Source organism: Neoarius graeffei, chromosome 6, assembly GCF_027579695.1.
Source record: "Neoarius graeffei isolate fNeoGra1 chromosome 6, fNeoGra1.pri, whole genome shotgun sequence".
Classification (NCBI taxonomy): Eukaryota; Metazoa; Chordata; class Actinopteri; order Siluriformes; family Ariidae; genus Neoarius; species Neoarius graeffei.
Window position 1 is genome coordinate 45368253 of NC_083574.1, and position 27594 is coordinate 45395846.

At 47.5% G+C, this 27594-nt stretch overlaps 1 protein-coding gene across 1 annotated transcript in view; it reads right to left on the reverse strand.

Annotated features, from left to right (window-relative positions):
• The window catches only part of zgc:173742 (DNA topoisomerase I, mitochondrial), a 233252-nt gene extending 208340 nt beyond the window's left edge, over positions 1-24912 (reverse strand). Inside the window, exons 1-2 of the mRNA XM_060924351.1 lie at positions 24869-24912; positions 24106-24178 (exon numbers count right to left, since the gene is read on the reverse strand). Of these exons, the coding sequence (XP_060780334.1) occupies positions 24106-24178; positions 24869-24912 (117 nt within the window). The remainder of the gene's footprint in view (positions 1-24105; positions 24179-24868) is intronic.
• Between the last annotated feature and the right edge of the window lie 2682 nt (positions 24913-27594).

The window sequence follows — 27594 nt, forward strand, 5'->3', positions numbered from 1 at the left end:
AGTATTTATTCATTTCACATTCAGATTTTGCAATGTTTTCACTCAAATAGCCTCTAATCACACTAAAACTGCTTTAGTGCACTCAATCACTTTTATTGTCATAAATAACATCGAAATTCCATTGGAGCAACTCAGCCATACATAGTAGGTGTAAAAGTGCATAATGTAAAAAGTGCATAGTAGTGCAAAGTCCCATAATGCCCATTATAAATAGAGTCCAGTGTACTCTTCTGCTCACAGATATCTGCGCTCTCTCTCTCTCTCTCTCAAACTTTGGTGAAATAACCCTATCAAAATTCACCAACCAATACCAAGGTATGATGCTGACCGATGAAACGGAAACTGCATCCCTGGGTGCATTTGCTTTACTAACAGGCAGGTTAGTCTACTGTTTAACCAGGTAATGCGATGGGAAGCCAATGTGCTATGGAGCTACTATGTGAAGCAATTTTTTTTAAATAAATATATATATATATATATATATATATATATATATATATATATATATATATATATATATATAAAATGTGTGTGTATGTATGTGTGTGTGTGTGTATATATATATATATATATATATATATATATATATATATATATATACACACACACTTTATATATTATATATATATATATATATATATATATATATATATATATATACACACACACACACATACACACATACATACACACACATATATATTGTGTGTGTGTATAATATATGTGTAAAATAATGTGCGTGTATATATTATATACACACACACACACACACACTTGTGTGCGCGCGCGCATGTATGTATATATGCATGTATGTATGTATGTATGTATATATATTTCCCCCCTCCACATCCCCTGGATATGAGCAATTGCGTGTTCTGATTGGCTACTCTACTACTAGAATATCAACTCCTCTACCATGAGTAGAGAAAAACAAAATGGCAGAGCGCATCAAGTCAGATACATCACTTTATCATCAAGTATTTGAAAGAAACAGAATATAGTTATATAAAATATATATATATATATATATATATATATATATATATATATATAAATAAAAGAATATAGTTCCCCCCCAAAAAATTTCTCCTGTTCCACACTCCAGCCCAGTCAGTGTTGGTAATGCACCTTTAAGTTGGTTTGCCAACCGCCAAAAAACCCTAAAGAACAAAAAAATGGCGGAGGATGTTGCTGAACCAACCAAAGACAAAATAAAAAAAAATAAAAAAACCTCTCCTCGAAAATAAAACACCAAAAAATAGAAAAAAAAAAGGTAACAAAATATGGAATAAAAATATTTGATGGTTAGAACATATTTTTTATTTTTCAAGAATTATTATTACAGCATTTTTCACAGATTGTTCCTGTCATTTTGCCGGTTTGTTTACATTCGAAGCAGAAATGATTTTGTTGGACGTTTTGTATAAAGTTTTTATTTATCGAATTTGCAAAAATAAAAATGCTCTGTTTCTCAAAATCCAGTGAACGTGGATAGAGTAAAACAGTTATTCCACTCAATCTCGTCGTACATGGCTTATAGCGGACTCGGCACTACGCGTCTCATCGACTATCAGCTCATGTACGACTCGATTTCATGGAATAACTGTTTAAAATATATAAATTTTGTACATATACAATTACATATGCATGTATACAAAGTACGTATGTATAACACACACACACACACACCAAAATGTACATTTTGTGTGTTAACTCCAAAAGTCCAACAAGAGAACAAGTACATACAGTACCAGTCAAAAGTTTAGACACCCCTACACATTCATTGGTTTTTCTGTATTTTGACTATTTTCTACATTGAAGAACAATACTGAAGACATCAAAACCATAAAAACACAAAAATATATGTTTCATATTTTAGATTCTGCAAAGTAGCCAGCGTTCACTTTGATGATGCTTTGTACACTATTGGCATTATCTTAACCAGCTTCATGAGGTCGTCACCTGGAATGGTTTTCAATTAACAGGTGCGTCGTCAAAATTTAATTAGAAGAACTCCTGAACATCAGGGAAACGACTCCAGTGGACTTCTACATTCATTTCACCATCCGTGGATTTATTGTCCATTCTGGTCAAAGGTACCCTCACTTGCGCTGCTGCTAGAGTGAACCGCCGGAGGAGAGTTAAACGAGTTGGAGTGCTTGTGCGTCTTCGCCAGCGCGGACACCGCACACGGCTGCCTGGAACACATCTCACCAACGTGCACTCATTGAGCAATAAAATGGATGATCTCTAGCTACTTTTGGGAAAAAAAACGAGACTTTTCTTCGTAGCCAGTTCTGTGCTTTACAGAGATGTGGCTGTGTGGATCGATATCGGACTTGGTGCTGCAGCTGGCAGGCTTCCAACTCTTCAGAGCAGATCATAACACGGAACTCTCTGGCAAAACTAAAGGTGGAGGAATCTGTTTTTACACAAACAGTGGCTGGTGTAACGATGTGACTGTGATCCATCAACACTGCTCTCCTGATCTGGAATCTTGTCTCATTAACTGCAAACCCTTTTACTCCACCCATGAGTTCGCTTCATTCATTCTGGTTGGTGGTTACATTCCACCACAAGCTAACGTGCAGGAAGCACAGCGTTTACTCTCCGACCAGATACTACATGTGGAGCGGGCCAACCCGGACTGTTTAGTTATTGTCCTTGGTGACTTTAACAAAGATAATCTCTCCCATGAACTCCCCAAACAGTTTATTAAATGTCCGACCAGAGAGGAGAACGTTTTGGATCACTGTTACACAACAATTAACAATGCTCATCACGCCATCCCTCACGCTGCACTGGGCCACTCTGACCATGTCATGGTCCACCTAATCCCTTTATACAGAGAGAAGCTAAAGCTTAGCAAGCCTGTTGTGAGGACATCAAGAAAGTGGAGCAAGGAGGCTGTGGAGGCCCTTCAGGCGTGTCTGGACTCAACAGACTAGGAGGTTTTCAGGACTGCCACAAACAGTTTAGATGAGTACACAGATGCAGTGACTTCATACATCAGCTTCTGATTTCTGAGACGGCAGAAGGAGGAGGCGTTCAAGAGTGGGGACAGGTTTAAAGAGTCTGAGTACAGGTTTAGCAAGGCAGTGAGAGATGCTACAGTGGTGCTTGAAAGTTTGTGAACCCTTTAGAATTTTCTATATTTCTGCATAAATATGACCTAAAACAGCATCAGATTTTCACACAAGTCCTAAAAGTAGATAAAGAGAACCCAGTTAAAAAAATGAGACAAAAATATTATACTTGGTCATTTATTTATTGAGGAAAATGATCCAATATTACATATCTGTGAGTGGCAAAAGTATGTGAACCTTTGCTTTCAGTATCTGGTGTGGACCCCCCCCCCCTTGTGCAGCAATAACTGCAACTAAACATTTCCAATAACTGTTGATCAGTCCTGCACACCGGCTTGGAGGAATTTTAGCCCGTTCCTCTGTACAGAACAGCTTCAACTCTGGGATGTTGGTGGGTTTCCTCACATGAACTGCTCGCTTCAGGTCCTTCCACAACATTTCGATTGGATTAAGGTCAGGACTTTGACTTGGCCATTCCAAAACACGAACTTTCTTCTTCTTCTTTAACCATTCTTTGGTAGAACGACATGTGTGCTTAGGGTCGTTGTCTTGCTGCATGACTCACCTTCTCTTGAGATTCAGTTCATGGACAGATGTCCTGACATTTTCCTTTAGAATTCGCTGGTATAATTCAGAACTCATTGTTCCATCAATGATGGCAAGCCGTCCTGGCCCAGATGCAGCAAAACAGGCCCAAACCATGATACTACCACCACCATGTTTTACAGATGGGATAAGGTTCTTATGCTGGAATGCAGTGTTTTCCTTTCTCCAAACATAACGCTTCTCATTTAAATCAAAAAGTTCTATTTTGGTCTCATCCGTCCACAAAACATTTTTCTAATCGCCTTCTGGCTTGTGCACATGATCTTTAGCAAACTGCAGATGAGCAGCAATGTTCTTTTTGGAGAGCAGTGGCTTTCTCCTTGCAACCCTGCCATGCACACCATTGTTGTTCAGTGTTCTCCTGATGGTGGACTCATGAACATTAACATTAGCCAATGTGAGAGAGGCCTTCAGTTGCTTAGAAGTTACCCTGGGGTCCTTTGTGACCTTGCCGACTATTACACACCTTGCTCTTGGAGTGATCTTTGTTGGTCGACCACTCCTGGGGAGGGTAACAATGGTCTTGAATTTCCTCCATTTGTACACAATCTGCCTGACTGTGGATTGGTGGAGTCCAAACTCTTTAGAGATGGTTTTGTAACCTTTTCCAGCCTGATGAGCATCAACAACGCTTTTTCTGAGGTCCTCAGAAATCTCCTTTGTTCGTGCCATGATACACTTCCACAAACATGTGTTGTGAAGATCAGACTTTGATAGATCCCTGTTCTTTAATAAAACAGGGTGCCCACTCATGCCTGATTGTCATCCCATTGATTGAAAACACCTGACTCTAATTTCACCTTCAAATTAACTGCTAATCCTAGAGGTTCACATACTTTTGTCACTCACAGATAATATTGGATCGTTTTCCTCAATAAATAAATGACCAAGTATAATATTTTTGTCTCATTTGTTTAACTGGGTTCTCTTCATCTACTTTTAGGACTTGTGTGAAAATCTGATGATGTTTTAGGTCATATTTATGCAGAAATATAGAAAATTCTAAAGGGTTCGCAAACTTTCAAGCACCACTGTAAATGGCTGTATGCTGAGAAACTACAGTACAACACCAGTTCTCAACTAACAACACTGTATCTGTCTGGAGAGGGCTAAGGCAAATCACAAACTACAAACCCAAACCCCCTCACTCTATCAACAACCTTCGCCTTGCAAATGACCTTAACACCTTCTACTGGCATTCTGAAAAACAATGGGACATTCCTGATACTCCCCCCCCCCAATCACCACCTTCATCCCAACACCCCCACCTCCCCCCTCTCTTCAGGAGCCTGCTCCTCCTCATCTCTGTCCACACCAAAGGCCCCCTCCACCTCCTCCCCCACTGCACCTCTCACCATTCAGGAGATGGATGTTAATAGACTCTTCAAGAGACAGAACTCCCGTAAATCAGCTGGACCTGACTCTGTCTCTCCATCCGCCTTGAGAAATTGCGCCAACCAGTTGTCTCCAGCGTTCACAGACATTTTCAACACCTCACTGGAGACATGCCACGTGCCAGCCTGTTTCAAGTCCTCCACCATCATACCCATCCCCAAAAAAGCAAGGACCGTAGGACTAAATGACTACAGACCCATCGCCCTCACCTCCGTAGTGAAGAAGTCCTTTGAGCGCCTTGTTCTCTCCCACGTCAAAGCCATTACAGACCCCCTTCTGGGCCCCCTGCAGTTCGCCTACAGAGCCAACAGGTCTGTGGATGACGCCATCAACACAGCCTTCCAACTTTATCCTCCAGCACTTGGATTCCCCAGGAACCTACGCCAGGATCCTGTGTGTGGACTTCAGCTCTGCATTCAATAAAATCATTCCAGCTCTGCTATAGGACAAACTGTTCCAGCTAAATGTGCCTGACCCCACCTGCAGGTGGATTACTGACTTCCTGACTGACAGGAAGCAGCAAGTGAGGTTGGGGAAGCAAGTCTCCAACACTCAATCAGCACTGGATCCCCCCAAGGCTGCGTTCTTTCTCCTCTGCTCTTCTCCCTGTATACAAACAGCTGTACCTCCACCCACCGGTCCGTCGAGCTCCTGAAGTTCGCGGATGACACCACCCTCATTGGACTCATCTCTGGTGAGGACGAGGCTGCCTACAGGAGGGAGATCAACCATCTGGTGACCTGGTGCAGCCAAAACAACCTGGAGCTAAATGCTGCAAAAACAGTGGAAATGATTGTGGACTTCAGGAAGAACCCAGCCCCTCCTCTGCCCATCACTCCGCGTGGCTCACCAGTGGACACTATGAAGTCCTTCCACTTCCTGGGCACCATAATCACTCAGGACCTGAAGTGGGAACTGAACATCAGCTCCCTCATCACAAAAGCACAGCAGAGGATGTACTTTCTGCGGCAGTTAACTCTACCCCTTAATGACGACCCCGTGTATATCCCATAATGACGACATATGATGCCGGCGTGTACGCACCATAATGACGACATCTGACGACTTTTTTTTCTTGTAAATATGTTCTAAGGGTGAACAGTATATACATATACAAGGGTGGCTGTAGCAACTGCTTTAAGGGGTAAAGAGTTAAAGAAGTTCAACCTGGCAAAGACGATGATGGTGCACTTCTACACAGCTATCATTCAGTTCATCCTCACCTCCTCCATCACTATTGCCACTTTTCCACTACCAACGTGGCTGAGTTGGGCTGAGCCGTGCCGTGCTGAGTTGGGCTGAGTCGAGCTGAGCAGGGCTGTTGGAGTTGCATTTCGACTACAACCGCACTGAACCGTGCTGGCTGGAAGTGGGTGGACAAATTGGGTGGACGTCACGTGATGTCGTTAGGCGGCGCAAACAGTGACATCAGTGACCTTTTAAGCGGTAGTCTCACAACCCGGAGAGTAAACAATAAACATGGAGGACATGGTGTCGTTAGTGTTGCTGGTCTTGGTGCTGTGGCTTGTTGTCACCGACAACGCCAACAGATACTGGCAAGAGCGTATAGATGAGGCGAGGCGCATAAGGCTTCAGAATTCTCGTAATTCGTAATTCTTCTTCTTCCGGGTTTACGGTGTTTACAGATCCCAGCGTGCTCGCGGGGCGTGTGAGGACACTCCTCCTCACCAATCAGTGCACAGGAGAGTGTCTGCTCACGCCCCTAGCCCCACTCGGCTCGGTTTGGCTCGCTTCAGCCCCACTCCAAAACCGTGCGAGTTTTGGGGGCTGAGCAGGGCTGAAGCGAGTTGAGTCGTGCTGTTCTTAGATAGTCGAAACGCGAGCCGTGTCGGGCTGAAGTGAGCTGAAGCGAGCTGAAGTGAGCTGAAAAAGGGTAGTGGAAAAGGGCCATAACTGGTATGCTGCTGCCTCTGCCAGGGACAAGGGTAGACTGCAGGGTATCATTCACTCAGCAGAGAAGGTGATCAGCTGCAGCCTGCCTTCACTTGAGGACCTGTTCACCTCCAGGACACTGAGGCAGGTAGGAAAGATTGTGACTGATCCTTCCCACCCCAGACATAAACTCTTTGAGACACTCCCCTCCGGCAGGAGGCTGCGGTCCATCAAGACCAAAACCTCACACCACAGAAACAGTTTCTTTCCTACCACTGCTGGCCTCATAAACATGACTAGTGACCCCCACTTACTCTGCCCCCCTCCTGCCAGTACCATACCTCAGACTCCTGACCCACTCCGCCCCCCCACCTCAATAAACAAGACCAGTGACCGCATTTACTCTGTGCCCCCCCAGTTGTTTACCTGATTTGCACATTTATTTTATCTTATTTTTTTACCTCATTTGCACACAGTTATTAATTGTATCTTATTTTTATCTTGTTTATTAACCCTTTGGTGACTGACCCCTTGAAAATCGTTCCTCCAGGAACGATGACGTTTCAGTTGTCAAGACAACGGAAAAACTAAAATACAAGAGCATTTTGTTTTGTGCACAAGAGCATTGTGACGTATCTTTCTGTTTTGTATTTTAGTTTTTCCGTTGTCTTGACAACTGAAACGTCATCGTTCCTGGAGGAACGATTTTCAAGGGGTCAGTCACCAAAGGGTTAAAAGTTCTTATTTCTTAATAATCTTAGACCATTTTTATGTAGCTCCTTTATTAGAATAGACTGTCTTTATTTAGTATTTATTTAGCACCTTAACTCCAAGCCAAATTCCTTGTAGCTGCAACAATTACTTGGCAATAAAACTTTCTGATTATGAATTAGTAGAATTTCTTGCCTTCTTAAAGTACATATCACAGGTAAATTCAGGAGCAAGATCAATGTAATTCTCCTATTTCATATTAAACTTTGGTCAAATATCTGTAACATTCTGCATTCTCTGCAATTTTTTTACCTTGCGCAATACCAGAAAAATTCAGTTGAAATCAAGCCATTTGAGGCGAATTGGTCCGCCCCTGAAAAAACTTGGCATTTGGATTTCCTGGCAAACATTGATTTTCGTGACGTCATCTGCAGGACGCCTCCCTCTGAATCCTACATCAGCGCTGGTTTATTTATGAGAAAACGACCTGGTGGTTTTCTGCAAATTTCTTCAACGTTATCACGTAATTATTAAAATGGTTAACACATGTATTGTAGGAGGGTGTAGCAACACCAATCATGATGGGATTAGTACTCATCGTTTTCCAAAAGACCGGACAATGAGAGAGAAATGGGAGCGCTTGGTCTACACAGGCTGTGCACTGAAACCCTGCAAAGCTCTCGCAGTCTGCTGGCGCTTCTGCAGGTGACGTCACGAATCTGGCTCCAGACTCTCTTGGGATTTTTCCAGACGCGTTTTGGTATTTTATTTTTTTCTGCTGTAGACAGATGGCCTTGTGCAAAATTACCCTTCTGGATGAGTGTGTAAAGGGACATACTTTCATATATATATATATATATATATATATATATATATATATATATATATATATATATATATATAAAAAAACAAAATTGGTCCAGAAAGAAGTGTCTTTTAATTAAGAAAAAAAACACTGAATTAGGAGGAGTGTCCACATTTTGACTGGTACTATATACTGGTAATAAGGCCCTGGACGAACCCTGTTAAACAGCAACCCAAAGCAACCAAGGAGACAGTGATGATTTCATCGGTTAACATCATACCCTGCATTCTATTAGTTGGTAAATTTTGACAGGGTCGTTTCACCAAAATCCGAGTGTGTGCAGAAATGCATGAGCAGAAGACTCCCATGCACACATAAGCAGTCTGAGAGAGAGAGAGAGAGAGAGAGAGAGAGAGAGAGAGAGAGAGAGATGGGGGGGCAAGTTTTGAGGGAAAATCTTGGAAAATCTGAACATGAATTAAAAGATGATCACACTTTTGATTAACTCATGTTACATCTATATAAGCTACCCAGTATATGTTATGCTATTTATTACAAAGAAAGGCCAGAGAGCCAGATCAAATAGCAAAAACAGCTTCTTTCCAAAAGCCATAACCGCCCTGAACTCGGATATGCTCTGACTTTATAGTCTATTTATTTTACTATTTACTAATTTATAATGTGCAGTACTTTATAAGATCACTCTCTATGCAATACTTTTATAAATGTGCAATACCACACTCCATAATGTGAAACGCAACACATTCACCTCAGGACTGCGCACCTTACACACAGCACACTCACCTCAGGACTGCGCACCTTACACACAGCACACACACACCTCAGGACTGCGCACCTTACACACAGCACACTCACCTCAGGACTGTGCACCTTACACACAGCACACACACCTCAGGACTGTGCACCTTACACACAGCACACTCACCTCAGGACTGCGCACCTTACACACAGCACACTCACCTCAGGACTGTGCACCTTACACACAGCACACTCACCTCAGGACTGCGCACCTTACACACAGCACACACACCTCAGGACTGTGCACCTTACACACAGCACACTCACCTCAGGACTGTGCACCTTACACACAGCACACTCACCTCAGGACTGCGCACCTTACACACAGCACACTCACCTCAGGACTGCGCACCTTACACACAGCACACTCACCTCAGGACTGCGCACCTTACACACAGCACACACACCTCAGGACTGCGCACCTTACACACAGCACACTCACCTCAGGACTGTGCACCTTACACACAGCACACACACCTCAGGACTGTGCACCTTACACACAGCACACACACCTCAGGACTGTGCACCTTACACACAGCACACACACCTCAGGACTGCGCACCTTACACACAGCACACACACCTCAGGACTGTGCACCTTACACACAACACACACACACCTCAGGACTGCGCACCTTACACACAGCACACACACCTCAGGACTGCGCACCTTACACACAACACACACACACCTCAGGACTGCGCACCTTACACACAGCACACACACCTCAGGACTGCGCACCTTACACACAACACACACACACACACCTCAGGACTGCGCACCTTACACACAGCACACACACCTCAGGACTGTGCACCTTACACACAACACACACACACCTCAGGACTGCGCACCTTACACACAGCACACACACACCTCAGGACTGCGCACCTTACACACAGCACACACACCTCAGGACTGCGCACCTTACACACAACACACACACACACACACACACCTCAGGACTGCGCACCTTACACACAGCACACACACCTCAGGACTGCGCACCTTACACACAACACACACACACCTCAGGACTGCGCACCTTACACACAACACACACACACCTCAGGACTGCGCACCTTACACACAGCACACACACCTCAGGACTGCGCACCTTACACACAACACACACACACACACCTCAGGACTGCGCACCTTACACACAGCACACACACCTCAGGACTGTGCACCTTACACACAACACACACACACCTCAGGACTGCGCACCTTACACACAACACACACACACCTCAGGACTGCGCACCTTACACACAGCACACACACCTCAGGACTGCGCACCTTACACACAACACACACACACACACCTCAGGACTGCGCACCTTACACACAGCACACACACCTCAGGACTGTGCACCTTACACACAACACACACACACCTCAGGACTGCGCACCTTACACACAACACACACACACACACCTCAGGACTGCGCACCTTACACACAGCACACACACCTCAGGACTGCGCACCTTACACACAACACACACACACCTCAGGACTGCGCACCTTACACACAACACACACACACACACACACCTCAGGACTGCGCACCTTACACACAGCACACTCACCTCAGGACTGCGCACCTTACACACAGCACACACACACCTCAGGACTGTGCACCTTACACACAGCACACTCACCTCAGGACTGTGCACCTTACACACAGCACACTCACCTCAGGACTGCGCACCTTACACACAGCACACACACCTCAGGACTGTGCACCTTACACACAGCACACACACCTCAGGACTGCGCACCTTACACACAGCACACACACCTCAGGACTGTGCACCTTACACACAGCACACACACCTCAGGACTGCGCACCTTACACACAGCACACACACCTCAGGACTGTGCACCTTACACACAGCACACACACCTCAGGACTGCGCACCTTACACACAGCACACACACCTCAGGACTGTGCACCTTACACACAGCACACACACCTCAGGACTGTGCACCTTACACACAGCACACACACCTCAGGACTGTGCACCTTACACACAGCACACACACCTCAGGACTGCGCACCTTACACACAGCACACACACCTCAGGACTGCGCACCTTACACACAACACACACACCTCAGGACTGTGCACCTTACACACAGCACACTCACCTCAGGACTGCGCACCTTACACACAGCACACACACCTCAGGACTGCGCACCTTACACACAACACACACACACACACCTCAGGACTGCGCACCTTACACACAGCACACACACCTCAGGACTGTGCACCTTACACACAGCACACACACACCTCAGGACTGCGCACCTTACACACAACACACACACACACACCTCAGGACTGTGCACCTTACACACAGCACACACACCTCAGGACTGCGCACCTTACACACAGCACACTCACCTCAGGACTGCGCACCTTACACACAGCACACTCACCTCAGGACTGCGCACCTTACACACAACACACACACCTCAGGACTGCGCACCTTACACACAGCACACACACCTCAGGACTGCGCACCTTACACACAGCACACACACCTCAGGACTGTGCACCTTACACACAACACACACACACCTCAGGACTGCGCACCTTACACACAGCACACACACCTCAGGACTGCGCACCTTACACACACACACCTCAGGACTGCGCACCTTACACACACACACACACCTCAGGACTGCGCACCTTACACACAGCACACACACCTCAGGACTGTGCACCTTACACACAACACACACACACCTCAGGACTGTGCACCTTACACACAGCACACACACCTCAGGACTGTGCACCTTACACACAACACACACACACCTCAGGACTGCGCACCTTACACACAGCACACACACCTCAGGACTGTGCACCTTACACACAACACACACACACCTCAGGACTGTGCACCTTACACACAACACACACACACCTCAGGACTGCGCACCTTACACACAACACACACACACACACCTCAGGACTGTGCACCTTACACACAGCACACACACCTCAGGACTGTGCACCTTACACACAGCACACACACCTCAGGACTGCGCACCTTACACACAGCACACACACCTCAGGACTGCGCACCTTACACACAGCACACACACACCTCAGGACTGTGCACCTTACACACAGCACACTCACCTCAGGACTGTGCACCTTACACACAGCACACACACCTCAGGACTGCGCACCTTACACACAACACACACACACACACCTCAGGACTGCGCACCTTACACACAGCACACTCACCTCAGGACTGCGCACCTTACACACAGCACACACACCTCAGGACTGTGCACCTTACACACAGCACACACACCTCAGGACTGCGCACCTTACACACAACACACACACACACACCTCAGGACTGCGCACCTTACACACAGCACACTCACCTCAGGACTGCGCACCTTACACACAGCACACACACCTCAGGACTGCGCACCTTACACACAACACACACACACACACACACACCTCAGGACTGTGCACCTTACACACAGCACACTCACCTCAGGACTGCGCACCTTACACACAACACACACACACACACACACACACCTCAGGACTGTGCACCTTACACACAGCACACACACCTCAGGACTGCGCACCTTACACACAGCACACACACCTCAGGACTGCGCACCTTACACACAGCACACACACCTCAGGACTGTGCACCTTACACACAGCACACACACCTCAGGACTGCGCACCTTACACACAGCACACTCACCTCAGGACTGTGCACCTTACACACAGCACACACACCTCAGGACTGCGCACCTTACACACAGCACACACACCTCAGGACTGTGCACCTTACACACAGCACACACACACCTCAGGACTGTGCACCTTACACACAGCACACACACCTCAGGACTGCGCACCTTACACACAGCACACACACCTCAGGACTGCGCACCTTACACACAGCACACACACCTCAGGACTGCGCACCTTACACACAACACACACACACACACCTCAGGACTGCGAACCTTACACACAGCACACACACCTCAGGACTGCGCACCTTACACACAGCACACACACCTCAGGACTGCGCACCTTACACACAGCACACTCACCTCAGGACTGCGCACCTTACACACAGCACACACACACCTCAGGACTGCGCACCTTACACACAGCACACTCACCTCAGGACTGCGCACCTTACACACAGCACACACACCTCAGGACTGCGCACCTTACACACAGCACACTCACCTCAGGACTGTGCACCTTACACACAGCACACACACCTCAGGACTGTGCACCTTACACACAACACACACACACCTCAGGACTGTGCACCTTACACACAGCACACACACCTCAGGACTGCGCACCTTACACACAACACACACACACACCTCAGGACTGCGCACCTTACACACAACACACACACACACACCTCAGGACTGCGCACCTTACACACAACACACACACACACACCTCAGGACTGCGCACCTTACACACAGCACACTCACCTCAGGACTGCGCACCTTACACACAGCACACACACACCTCAGGACTGCGCACCTTACACACAGCACACTCACCTCAGGACTGCGCACCTTACACACAGCACACACACCTCAGGACTGCGCACCTTACACACAACACACACACACACACACACACCTCAGGACTGTGCACCTTACACACAGCACACTCACCTCAGGACTGCGCACCTTACACACAACACACACACACACACACACACCTCAGGACTGTGCACCTTACACACAGCACACACACCTCAGGACTGCGCACCTTACACACAGCACACACACCTCAGGACTGCGCACCTTACACACAGCACACACACCTCAGGACTGTGCACCTTACACACAGCACACACACCTCAGGACTGCGCACCTTACACACAGCACACACACCTCAGGACTGTGCACCTTACACACAGCACACACACCTCAGGACTGTGCACCTTACACACAGCACACTCACCTCAGGACTGCGCACCTTACACACAGCACACACACCTCAGGACTGCGCACCTTACACACAACACACACACACACACCTCAGGACTGCGCACCTTACACACAGCACACACACCTCAGGACTGTGCACCTTACACACAGCACACACACACCTCAGGACTGCGCACCTTACACACAACACACACACACACACCTCAGGACTGTGCACCTTACACACAGCACACACACCTCAGGACTGCGCACCTTACACACAGCACACTCACCTCAGGACTGCGCACCTTACACACAGCACACACACCTCAGGACTGTGCACCTTACACACAGCACACACACACCTCAGGACTGTGCACCTTACACACAGCACACACACACCTCAGGACTGTGCACCTTACACACAGCACACTCACCTCAGGACTGCGCACCTTACACACAACACACACACCTCAGGACTGCGCACCTTACACACAGCACACACACCTCAGGACTGCGCACCTTACACACAGCACACACACCTCAGGACTGTGCACCTTACACACAACACACACACACCTCAGGACTGTGCACCTTACACACAGCACACACACCTCAGGACTGCGCACCTTACACACACACACCTCAGGACTGCGCACCTTACACACAGCACACACACCTCAGGACTGCGCACCTTACACACAGCACACTCACCTCAGGACTGCGCACCTTACACACAGCACACTCACCTCAGGACTGCGCACCTTACACACAACACACACACCTCAGGACTGCGCACCTTACACACAGCACACACACCTCAGGACTGTGCACCTTACACACAGCACACACACCTCAGGACTGTGCACCTTACACACAACACACACACACCTCAGGACTGTGCACCTTACACACAGCACACACACCTCAGGACTGCGCACCTTACACACACACACCTCAGGACTGCGCACCTTACACACACACACACACCTCAGGACTGCGCACCTTACACACAGCACACACACCTCAGGACTGTGCACCTTACACACAACACACACACACCTCAGGACTGTGCACCTTACACACAGCACACACACCTCAGGACTGTGCACCTTACACACAACACACACACACCTCAGGACTGCGCACCTTACACACAGCACACACACCTCAGGACTGTGCACCTTACACACAACACACACACACCTCAGGACTGTGCACCTTACACACAACACACACACACCTCAGGACTGCGCACCTTACACACAACACACACACACACACCTCAGGACTGTGCACCTTACACACAGCACACACACCTCAGGACTGTGCACCTTACACACAGCACACACACCTCAGGACTGCGCACCTTACACACAGCACACACACCTCAGGACTGCGCACCTTACACACAGCACACACACCTCAGGACTGCGCACCTTACACACAGCACACACACACCTCAGGACTGTGCACCTTACACACAGCACACTCACCTCAGGACTGTGCACCTTACACACAGCACACACACCTCAGGACTGCGCACCTTACACACAACACACACACACACACCTCAGGACTGCGCACCTTACACACAGCACACTCACCTCAGGACTGCGCACCTTACACACAGCACACACACCTCAGGACTGTGCACCTTACACACAGCACACACACCTCAGGACTGCGCACCTTACACACAACACACACACACACACCTCAGGACTGCGCACCTTACACACAGCACACTCACCTCAGGACTGCGCACCTTACACACAGCACACACACCTCAGGACTGCGCACCTTACACACAACACACACACACACACACACACCTCAGGACTGTGCACCTTACACACAGCACACTCACCTCAGGACTGCGCACCTTACACACAACACACACACACACACACACACCTCAGGACTGTGCACCTTACACACAGCACACACACCTCAGGACTGCGCACCTTACACACAGCACACACACACACACCTCAGGACTGTGCACCTTACACACAGCACACTCACCTCAGGACTGCGCACCTTACACACAGCACACACACACCTCAGGACTGCGCACCTTACACACAGCACACACACCTCAGGACTGCGCACCTTACACACAGCACACACACCTCAGGACTGTGCACCTTACACACAGCACACACACCTCAGGACTGCGCACCTTACACACAGCACACTCACCTCAGGACTGTGCACCTTACACACAGCACACACACCTCAGGACTGCGCACCTTACACACAGCACACACACCTCAGGACTGTGCACCTTACACACAGCACACACACCTCAGGACTGTGCACCTTACACACAGCACACACACCTCAGGACTGCGCACCTTACACACAGCACACACACCTCAGGACTGCGCACCTTACACACAGCACACACACCTCAGGACTGCGCACCTTACACACAACACACACACACACACCTCAGGACTGCGCACCTTACACACAGCACACACACCTCAGGACTGCGCACCTTACACACAGCACACACACCTCAGGACTGCGCACCTTACACACAGCACACTCACCTCAGGACTGCGCACCTTACACACAGCACACACACCTCAGGACTGCGCACCTTACACACAGCACACACACCTCAGGACTGCGCACCTTACACACAGCACACTCACCTCAGGACTGTGCACCTTACACACAGCACACACACCTCAGGACTGTGCACCTTACACACAGCACACTCACCTCAGGACTGTGCACCTTACACACAGCACACACACCTCAGGACTGTGCACCTTACACACAACACACACACACCTCAGGACTGTGCACCTTACACACAGCACACTCACCTCAGGACTGTGCACCTTACACACAGCACACACACCTCAGGACTGTGCACCTTACACACAACACACACACACCTCAGGACTGTGCACCTTACACACAGCACACACACCTCAGGACTGCGCACCTTACACACAACACACACACACACCTCAGGACTGCGCACCTTACACACAACACACACACACACACCTCAGGACTGCGCACCTTACACACAACACACACACACACACCTCAGGACTGCGCACCTTACACACAGCACACTCACCTCAGGACTGTGCACCTTACACACAACACACACACACCTCAGGACTGCGCACCTTACACACAACACACACACACACACCTCAGGACTGCGCACCTTACACACAGCACACTCACCTCAGGACTGTGCACCTTACACACAACACACACACACCTCAGGACTGTGCACCTTACACACAACACACACTCACCTCAGGACTGTGCACCTTACACACAACACACACACACCTCAGGACTGCGCACCTTACACACAGCACACACACACCTCAGGACTGCGCACCTTACACACAGCACACTCACCTCAGGACTGCGCACCTTACACACAGCACACACACCTCAGGACTGCGCACCTTACACACAACACACACACACACACACACACCTCAGGACTGTGCACCTTACACACAGCACACTCACCTCAGGACTGCGCACCTTACACACAACACACACACACACACACACACCTCAGGACTGTGCACCTTACACACAGCACACACACCTCAGGACTGCGCACCTTACACACAGCACACACACCTCAGGACTGCGCACCTTACACACAGCACACACACCTCAGGACTGTGCACCTTACACACAGCACACACACCTCAGGACTGCGCACCTTACACACAGCACACTCACCTCAGGACTGTGCACCTTACACACAGCACACACACCTCAGGACTGCGCACCTTACACACAGCACACACACCTCAGGACTGTGCACCTTACACACAGCACACACACCTCAGGACTGTGCACCTTACACACAGCACACACACCTCAGGACTGCGCACCTTACACACAGCACACACACCTCAGGACTGCGCACCTTACACACAGCACACACACCTCAGGACTGTGCACCTTACACACAGCACACACACCTCAGGACTGCGCACCTTACACACAGCACACTCACCTCAGGACTGTGCACCTTACACACAGCACACACACCTCAGGACTGCGCACCTTACACACAGCACACACACCTCAGGACTGTGCACCTTACACACAGCACACTCACCTCAGGACTGTGCACCTTACACACAGCACACACACCTCAGGACTGTGCACCTTACACACAACACACACACACCTCAGGACTGTGCACCTTACACACAGCACACACACCTCAGGACTGCGCACCTTACACACAACACACACACACACCTCAGGACTGCGCACCTTACACACAACACACACACACACACCTCAGGACTGCGCACCTTACACACAACACACACACACACACCTCAGGACTGCGCACCTTACACACAGCACACTCACCTCAGGACTGTGCACCTTACACACAACACACACACACCTCAGGACTGCGCACCTTACACACAACACACACACACACACCTCAGGACTGCGCACCTTACACACAGCACACTCACCTCAGGACTGTGCACCTTACACACAACACACACACACCTCAGGACTGTGCACCTTACACACAACACACACTCACCTCAGGACTGTGCACCTTACACACAACACACACACACCTCAGGACTGCGCACCTTACACACAGCACACACACACCTCAGGACTGCGCACCTTACACACAGCACACTCACCTCAGGACTGCGCACCTTACACACAGCACACACACCTCAGGACTGCGCACCTTACACACAACACACACACACACACACACACCTCAGGACTGTGCACCTTACACACAGCACACTCACCTCAGGACTGCGCACCTTACACACAACACACACACACACACACACACCTCAGGACTGTGCACCTTACACACAGCACACACACCTCAGGACTGCGCACCTTACACACAGCACACACACCTCAGGACTGCGCACCTTACACACAGCACACACACCTCAGGACTGTGCACCTTACACACAGCACACACACCTCAGGACTGCGCACCTTACACACAGCACACTCACCTCAGGACTGTGCACCTTACACACAGCACACACACCTCAGGACTGCGCACCTTACACACAGCACACACACCTCAGGACTGTGCACCTTACACACAGCACACACACCTCAGGACTGTGCACCTTACACACAGCACACACACCTCAGGACTGCGCACCTTACACACAGCACACACACCTCAGGACTGCGCACCTTACACACAGCACACACACCTCAGGACTGCGCACCTTACACACAACACACACACACACACCTCAGGACTGCGCACCTTACACACAGCACACACACCTCAGGACTGCGCACCTTACACACAGCACACACACCTCAGGACTGCGCACCTTACACACAGCACACTCACCTCAGGACTGCGCACCTTACACACAGCACACACACACCTCAGGACTGCGCACCTTACACACAGCACACTCACCTCAGGACTGCGCACCTTACACACAGCACACACACCTCAGGACTGCGCACCTTACACACAGCACACTCACCTCAGGACTGTGCACCTTACACACAGCACACACACCTCAGGACTGTGCACCTTACACACAACACACACACACCTCAGGACTGTGCACCTTACACACAGCACACACACCTCAGGACTGCGCACCTTACACACAACACACACACACACCTCAGGACTGCGCACCTTACACACAACACACACACACACACCTCAGGACTGCGCACCTTACACACAACACACACACACACACCTCAGGACTGCGCACCTTACACACAGCACACTCACCTCAGGACTGCGCACCTTACACACAGCACACACACACCTCAGGACTGTGCACCTTACACACAGCACACACACCTCAGGACTGCGCACCTTACACACAGCACACACACCTCAGGACTGCGCACCTTACACACAGCACACACACCTCAGGACTGTGCACCTTACACACAGCACACTCACCTCAGGACTGCGCACCTTACACACAGCACACACACCTCAGGACTGCGCACCTTACACACAGCACACTCACCTCAGGACTGCGCACCTTACCTTACCTTGCAATAATTCATAATGTGTAATATTTTATCTTATAATGTGACTCTCGTGCAATAATTTATAATGTGACTGTCTCTGTGCAATACTTTATATGTGCAATACCTCCCTCCATAATGTGTAACACAACACATACACCTCAGACTGTGCACCTTACACCCCCTTTTTTTTTCTCCCCCCCTTCCTCTCTCTCTACACGCTGTTTGCACGGTTACTGGAGATGCTTTAATCTCACTGTACATGTGTATAGTGACAAAGGCATTCTATTCTATTCTAAAATGCATACATGTAATAAAACAAACAAACAAACCTAAAGCAACCAGGTCTGCTAATTTTGTCCTTTAACTAATCAGCTAGTTGCAGAAAGCCAGCAAGGCGACACTGAATTCAATGCCACTTGAAGAACTGTGCAGTGCGAGGAAGCTGAAATGGTTTTAATCGCTTTTATTTCACTGACTGATGTGTTAAACATCATTCTTTGCCCCCGGCAGGAAGCCTACTGCCCCTTCCATTGAATTTGTCCTGACACCAGCATCATGTTTTACAGCTGACAATTTGTCCATAAAAACAGTGTTGAAATGTTTTAGCTTCCACAATACCTACAGTACATGAAAAAGAAACTTTAAAAACCACAAGGTTTATTTATGCAAAAAATTCCCATCTGATCCAGTTGGATTTTATTTTTTTTTAAGATTGCATCTGTAATGCCAGTCTGTGCTTCTGTGGATGTCACGCAGCTCCCACTGCAAAGTGCATGTACTTTTTTTTAACATATTTCTTGCTCGAACCCGGACCTTCTTGCTGTGAGGCGACAGCACTAACCACTACACCACCATGCCGCCCCCCGTGGCCAGCGAGGGCCTTTCTGTGCGGAGTTTGCATGTTCTCCCCGTGTCCGCGTGGGTTTCCTCCGGGTGCTCCGGTTTCCCCCACAGTCCAAAGACATGCAGGTTAGGTTAACTGGTGACTCTAAATTGAGCGTAGGTGTGAGTGTGAATGGTTGTCTGTGTCTATGTGTCAGCCCTGTGATGACCTGGCGACTTGTCCAGGGTGTACCCCGCCTTTCGCCCGTAGTCAGCTGGGATAGGCTCCAGCTTGCCTGTGACCCTGTAGAACAGGATAAAGCGGCTAGAGATAATGAGATGAGATATTTCTTGCTGAACAAGGAACGCACGCAGGTACAGTTAGTTAATTCAGTGAGTGTCTGGATGTTTACTGATACTGCTGTGGTTGAACAAAGTGTCCAAAAGTTTCGAACTAAACTCTGGAAACAGTGAAAAAACTGTGGCGAACGAGTAAGCTGAACCTCTTACTTTTACTTTGCCTACTGAGGTGTGAAGAACAACATGGTTTGCCTGCTGCAGGCAGCTTAATGCCCCTTCCTTTAGATTTGCTCTGGTATCACCTCTGTGCTTTACAGTTGAAAGATTGTCCATCAAAACAATGTTCCTCAAATAAATCCACTTTCTCATTTTCTACCAAAACTTGGATGAAATATAAAATCGAAAACCCCCAGGGTTTCCTCAGTAACCGTCTATAAACTGAAGCCCGAGTCTTAACTCAGCAGGGGCCAGCTTAAATCAAGCATGAAAAAGTGGAGCGGGCAAAAAAGAAAAAAAAAAAGAAACCCAGAATCCTGTTGCACAGATAAAACGCTGGATGGTACATTAATCTAACTTGAAAGGACAGCTTACAGGTAGACCACTGAGAGGCAGCTGACTTTGACTCATTAAGCAGAAACCCAACGCTGGAGCACGCAGGCTGCGTCACTGTGATCACGAGGCTGGGTTGTTTGCCAAACAGCGTCGTGTCTCAATGTCAAAAATAACTAGCTGGCAGGATACATCATAAGAGGACTGCTGCATAATGGCAAAGCTGGATTGCTTTTACTGACGGCTCTTAAATTGCCTGTGTAGATCAAGGCCATGCGATTTGTGTTGCGCTAATTAAGTGGTTTGTAGAGTTTGTGATCCGAACACCAAAGCCACAAGCCTAATGTGGACCTATTCATTAAAGGGGAACAGAGGGCAATATATAGAGTAAATATAACAATAAAACACACATTAACGAACCTTATTCAAGACTTACAAAAGTTTTTTGTTCTAAGGTTGGAAAGTTATAGTGTTTTGAAAGTAGCTCGAGCAAACTATTTCCGCAGTTTGAACAGCCCGCCATGATATTAATTTGATCCAATCAGAATGCACGTTCATTTTCTCTGCGTAACACTCATGACGTATGTATGTGCCCAGTTGTGTTAGCTCATTGAGGTTGGGAATAGCACGTGTGAATCGGAAAGTAGGATGAATTGTAAGTGACCGGCTACACGATGCCACAGCGTGTTGCTTTCGGGTGTAATAACAGGACCGATGGAAAGCATAACGATCCTCCAGACGTGTTTTTTCACTCGTTTCCGCTGAAAAACACCGAGCGAGTTCGAGCTTTCTTCTCTTCTTTCGTCATCACCGGAGTCAAGAGTACCTCTCCTAGGTTCAAACTGGTACCCTTCTAAGCCATAGCCTGCTTGCAGTGTGTCTTGAGGGATCTCTTCGTATGATTCGACAGAGCTGTCGCTTTCACTTGATGCGCCCGACGCCATGATTACATGCTTCTCTCCTAGTGCAGTGGGCAGGGCTGACGTCACGGTCTTTTAAAAATGGCGACTCTTGTGCCATATCTGTGAAGATACTCAGTCATCCAGGTACATAGTAATCTGTGGTTGGTAGAAGAGAGCAACTGGACTTGCTTGAAAAGTCTTGAAGACGTTTCGCCTCTCGTCCGAAAGGCATCCTCAGTTCTGTCTGACTAATAGGGAGTATCAAGTATTTATCCTCTCATGGATCATCATAGAATCCGAATCAGAATGCTGATGGCTGCATTGTAGGTGGCTGATAGATGTCATAGACACCCACCTCTGTTCAGTGATGGTCGTTCTAAGTTGACAAAAATGAACGATCCTCTCTGGCTAAGATGTCTGCCAGTTTTCTGGAAGTCCTCTTATACTCCCGCACCAGTCGAAGGGAACTCATCCCAAAGTGCGTAGAAACATATCTGTGAAGATACTCAGTCATCCAGGTACATAGTAATTTACATACTCCCGACTGGTGCGGGAATACGAGAGGACTTCCAGAAAAACTGGCAGACATCTTAGCGTACCGACTATTATATTTACAATTACCAAGATATTTCGTTGTTTTCTAGTATATAAATTTGATAGAATACTTAAGAATACGTTCCTTTGTCACATCAGCAACTGTATAGATTATATTTGGTACCCCTTTAACCCATTGATGCCTGAAACGCCTGCAAAAAAACGTCTGTAAATGCCTAAGCCAGTTTTTAGAAAAGGTCCCCATCTGCCTGAGGGTTTTCTGAAATAAAAATAATTAATTGAAAACGCCTATGAAAAATTCAATATCTCAGCCTCTGAAGCACATAAAGACATGAAATAAGTTGCATTTAAAAGATATAAAATTCTCTGCTTTTATTGGATCATGCTCATTCAGCATTAACACTAACACATTTTTATAAAAAAAAAAATCTGGCATGCGTCTTGAAAATAATGACAAATCAACAATGCTGCGTTATGCAGCAACCAGCATTTGGGGCAATGTTGCGTTATGGGCAATGTTGCGCGACGCAGCATCCGGCGTCAATGGGTTAAACAGCGATTCCTTATACAAGTTGTATGAAACAATTAACTGAGCTAAACTCTGGGTAAACCTCGCAGACATCAGAGCTGAGGAAACGGTTGGTAACTGACGAGTACCTTGTGCTGATTTGTGCCCTTCTGTCTGCGCTGAGACTTCTCGGTGGGTTCGGCCTTCACCTTCTCCAATTTCCTATTACGCAGATAAAGAGAGAAACTCACAAGTTGAGATGAAAAAGGACGAGAGAGGAAAGGAAAAAAAAAAAACCTGATGTGATGTGCTGTATTTCTCCATCACTGAAGTGTGTGACAAGCAACAACGTTCCAGCTGAGCTCAAACACAAGACGCTGGCGTTAATGACAATTACAGGTGTCGATTCTTCTCCCTTTAAGATTAATTAATTACAAATGGATGACTCCACTTGCACTTTTTTCTATCCATATAATGCCTCAGATATCATGCTAAATTAATTTATTCATAAAAAGACAGGAGCATATAATGAATGCAATCTCCCACCCACTCACTTCACACTCTGTTAGATTAACGATTGCTCGAGCAAATCATTTATTCAGGAGCACAATCTGCCTCTGTCTTTGGCTCCGACGCGGAAGGCATTTCCCACCACAAAACATATTATTGTGTATGCTCACATTCAGACTGCTTTATATGAGGCTATTAACTACAAGTTATTCTCAACTGAATGACAAATATTACGCTGTCAATACAAAGTGCACGGTACTGACAGAGGCATTCAAAAAAAAAAAAAAAAAAAAACTTTTCACAGTCAAGTCTTTCAAAGGAAAAAGAGACAAGCCCATTAGAGGTTCAGACGACATTATTTTCCAGTTTTCTTCCTTTGAAGTACTACTTATTTTTAATTACCACACAATCCATAATCCATCTGGTTCAGCTGTGACAAGAATCATCAACTTGAGAGAAACTTTTAAAAACTGAAGATATCTGTAATGCAAGGGCGGCACGGTGGTGTAGTGGTTAGCGCTGTCGCCTCACAGCAAGAAGGTCCTGGGTTCGAGCCCCGTGGCCGGCGAGGGCCTTTCTGTGTGGAGTTTGCATGTTCTCCCCGTGTCCGCGTGGGTTTCCTCCGGGTGCTCCGGTTTCCCCCACAGTCCAAAGACATGCAGGTTAGGTTAACTGGTGACTAAATTGACCGTAGGTGTGAGTGTGAGTGTGAATGGTTGTCTGTGTCTATGGCTACGTTCAGGCTGCAGGCTGAAGTGACTCAAATCCGATCTTTTCGCCCATATGTGACCTGTATCCGATCTTTTATTGACAATATGAACGACACAGATCCGAATTTTTCAAATCCGACCCAGGCCGTTTGGATATGTGGTCCTAATTCCGATTCCTATCCGCTCTTTTCATATGCGACTTCAGTCTGAATCGCCAGGTCGCATTCATCCGACTTACACGTCATCAACAAGGCACAAACGTCACTATTCTGCGCTGAAGTAGGCGGCGGGTCTCTCAAAAAAAGTTACAACAACATGGCGCATAATCACGGGCGCAGATAGAGGGGGGGACGGGGGGGATTCGTCCCACCCAGATTTAAATTCACCTCGCTCGGTCCCCCCCACTTATAGGGAGGAAAAAACGTCTATGCTGTCTTTCTTTGCATAAGGCAAACCTCACGGAAAAATCAAAAGACTAATTACCATTCGGTTTATTGAGGTGCACGGCAGTGTATACATAGTTGCAACAACTCACATAAAACAAAACAAAGACTGATATTCGGTTGGTTGAGCTGCGCAGACTGCACAGGTTGCGAGCTCGAGCTTGGTTGCTATGGTAACCCACAACAAGTTTGACAGGCATATCGGGGTTGGGGTTGGTTTGCTGGCAGCTTTGTCCCCCCCAGTATTTTGTCCCTCCCAGTTCAAAAAACGTATCTGCGCCCCTGCGCATGACATCAATGCGAGGGACGCTTCGGGCTGTGAAGGTTCTGAATCTTCTCAATGGAAGGACACAGAGGTTAGGGAGCTGATTTCCATTTGGGGGGATGCAGCTATTCAAGCTAGACTGGATGGGTCATACCGCAACCGGGCGGTTTTACTTCCGTAAACACTGGCCATGCTCACTGCGTGTGACGTCGTCATATCCTGCAGTGCGCATGCGGAACACTTTTAGGTCGCTTTTCGTTCATACTGAGGATCACATACAAGTCGCATATATTTGTTAATGTGAACGACCTCACAAAAAAATCGGATTTCACAAAAAAATCGGAATTGAGCATTAAGCCTTGCAGTGTGAACGTAGCGTATGTGTCAGCCCTGTGATGACCTGGCGACTTGTCCAGGGTGTACCCCGCCTTTCGCCCGTAGTCAGCTGGGATAGGCTCCAGCTTGCCTGCGACCCTGTAGAACAGGATAAAGCGGCTAGAGATAATGAGATGATGGAAAGGAGATCTGTAATGCAAGTCTGAGCTTCTCTGGTAATCAGTCACACTCCTCCACAATAGGAGCTAGGTGTATTTGTTTCAATATTTATTGCTATATAAATAATGAATATCCATAGACTCCATTAGTTAATCATGTATCCAATAACACACTTCAGAGTGTGTTATTATTTAACAATTATTCCCCAAAGACAAAGTGAATATCAGTGAATAATAACTGAAATGAACTCATTATTATTCACTGAGCCTGAGGCGGATAATTGTTCAAATAAAAATACACAAGTGATTATTTAAAAAAAAAAAAAACGCATTAAAATATAATTTATTTCGAACTTCAAAAGCAGCATGCAAATGTAATAAGTGTCACAAGCCTGTGCATGCCTTTATCCATGCCGAGTCACATAAAATACTTTGTTTTGAAATAGATAAAATAAACCCCAATTCCACCTTCCCTTTGAATAGTTTTAGACCAAACTTCGTAGCATCTTTAGTGCTTTTAGGAACAGCATTTTCTTTCAGAATTTGTAATTCCTCCTCACTTACGGCGACAAACTGATTGGCTGCCATTTTGCCAAGTCGCTCGAGGCGATTATAGAGAAATGGTCTGAATTTCTCGGCCTATCAGCATGCTCAGTTTTCTCTGATCGCCTCCATTTTTATACGAAAGGAAAATAATCAGGTGATGTGATGCGGCTTGATGCAAAGCAGATTCCCTGTTTTCACCTTGCAGTTAGCCTAATGTTTCCCCAGAAACAGCACATACTTAAGCATTTATTCCTCTTATACCACAGCAATTTGCCTCCAATAGCCATTCTGAATTTATTAAAGAACAAAAGGTTGCATTTTAACCACTTAGTTTTATGTAACGTCCATGAAACAAGTTGGGTCCTGTTACCAATTACATTATAGCAGGTATAAATCAGCGTTCCCATGGCAGCCTGTTCCCCCTCTTTCTCTAAGTTAACAAGGAAAAAAAAAAAACACAGCTTGTTGCGGATATAACAAAGAAACCGGAGAGTGCAGAGCCATCAGTCCTGAAGACTCTCCCATGGTGGGAAACCTACTGACCATTACAATCTGAATCCCTGTGAGAGAGCTGCTGGAGAAATGACAACTTAATACCACCGCAGAGTCCACAGGAGAGCCGCCTCCATCCTCAAAGACCCCACCCCAGCACGGACTGTTCACACTTCTA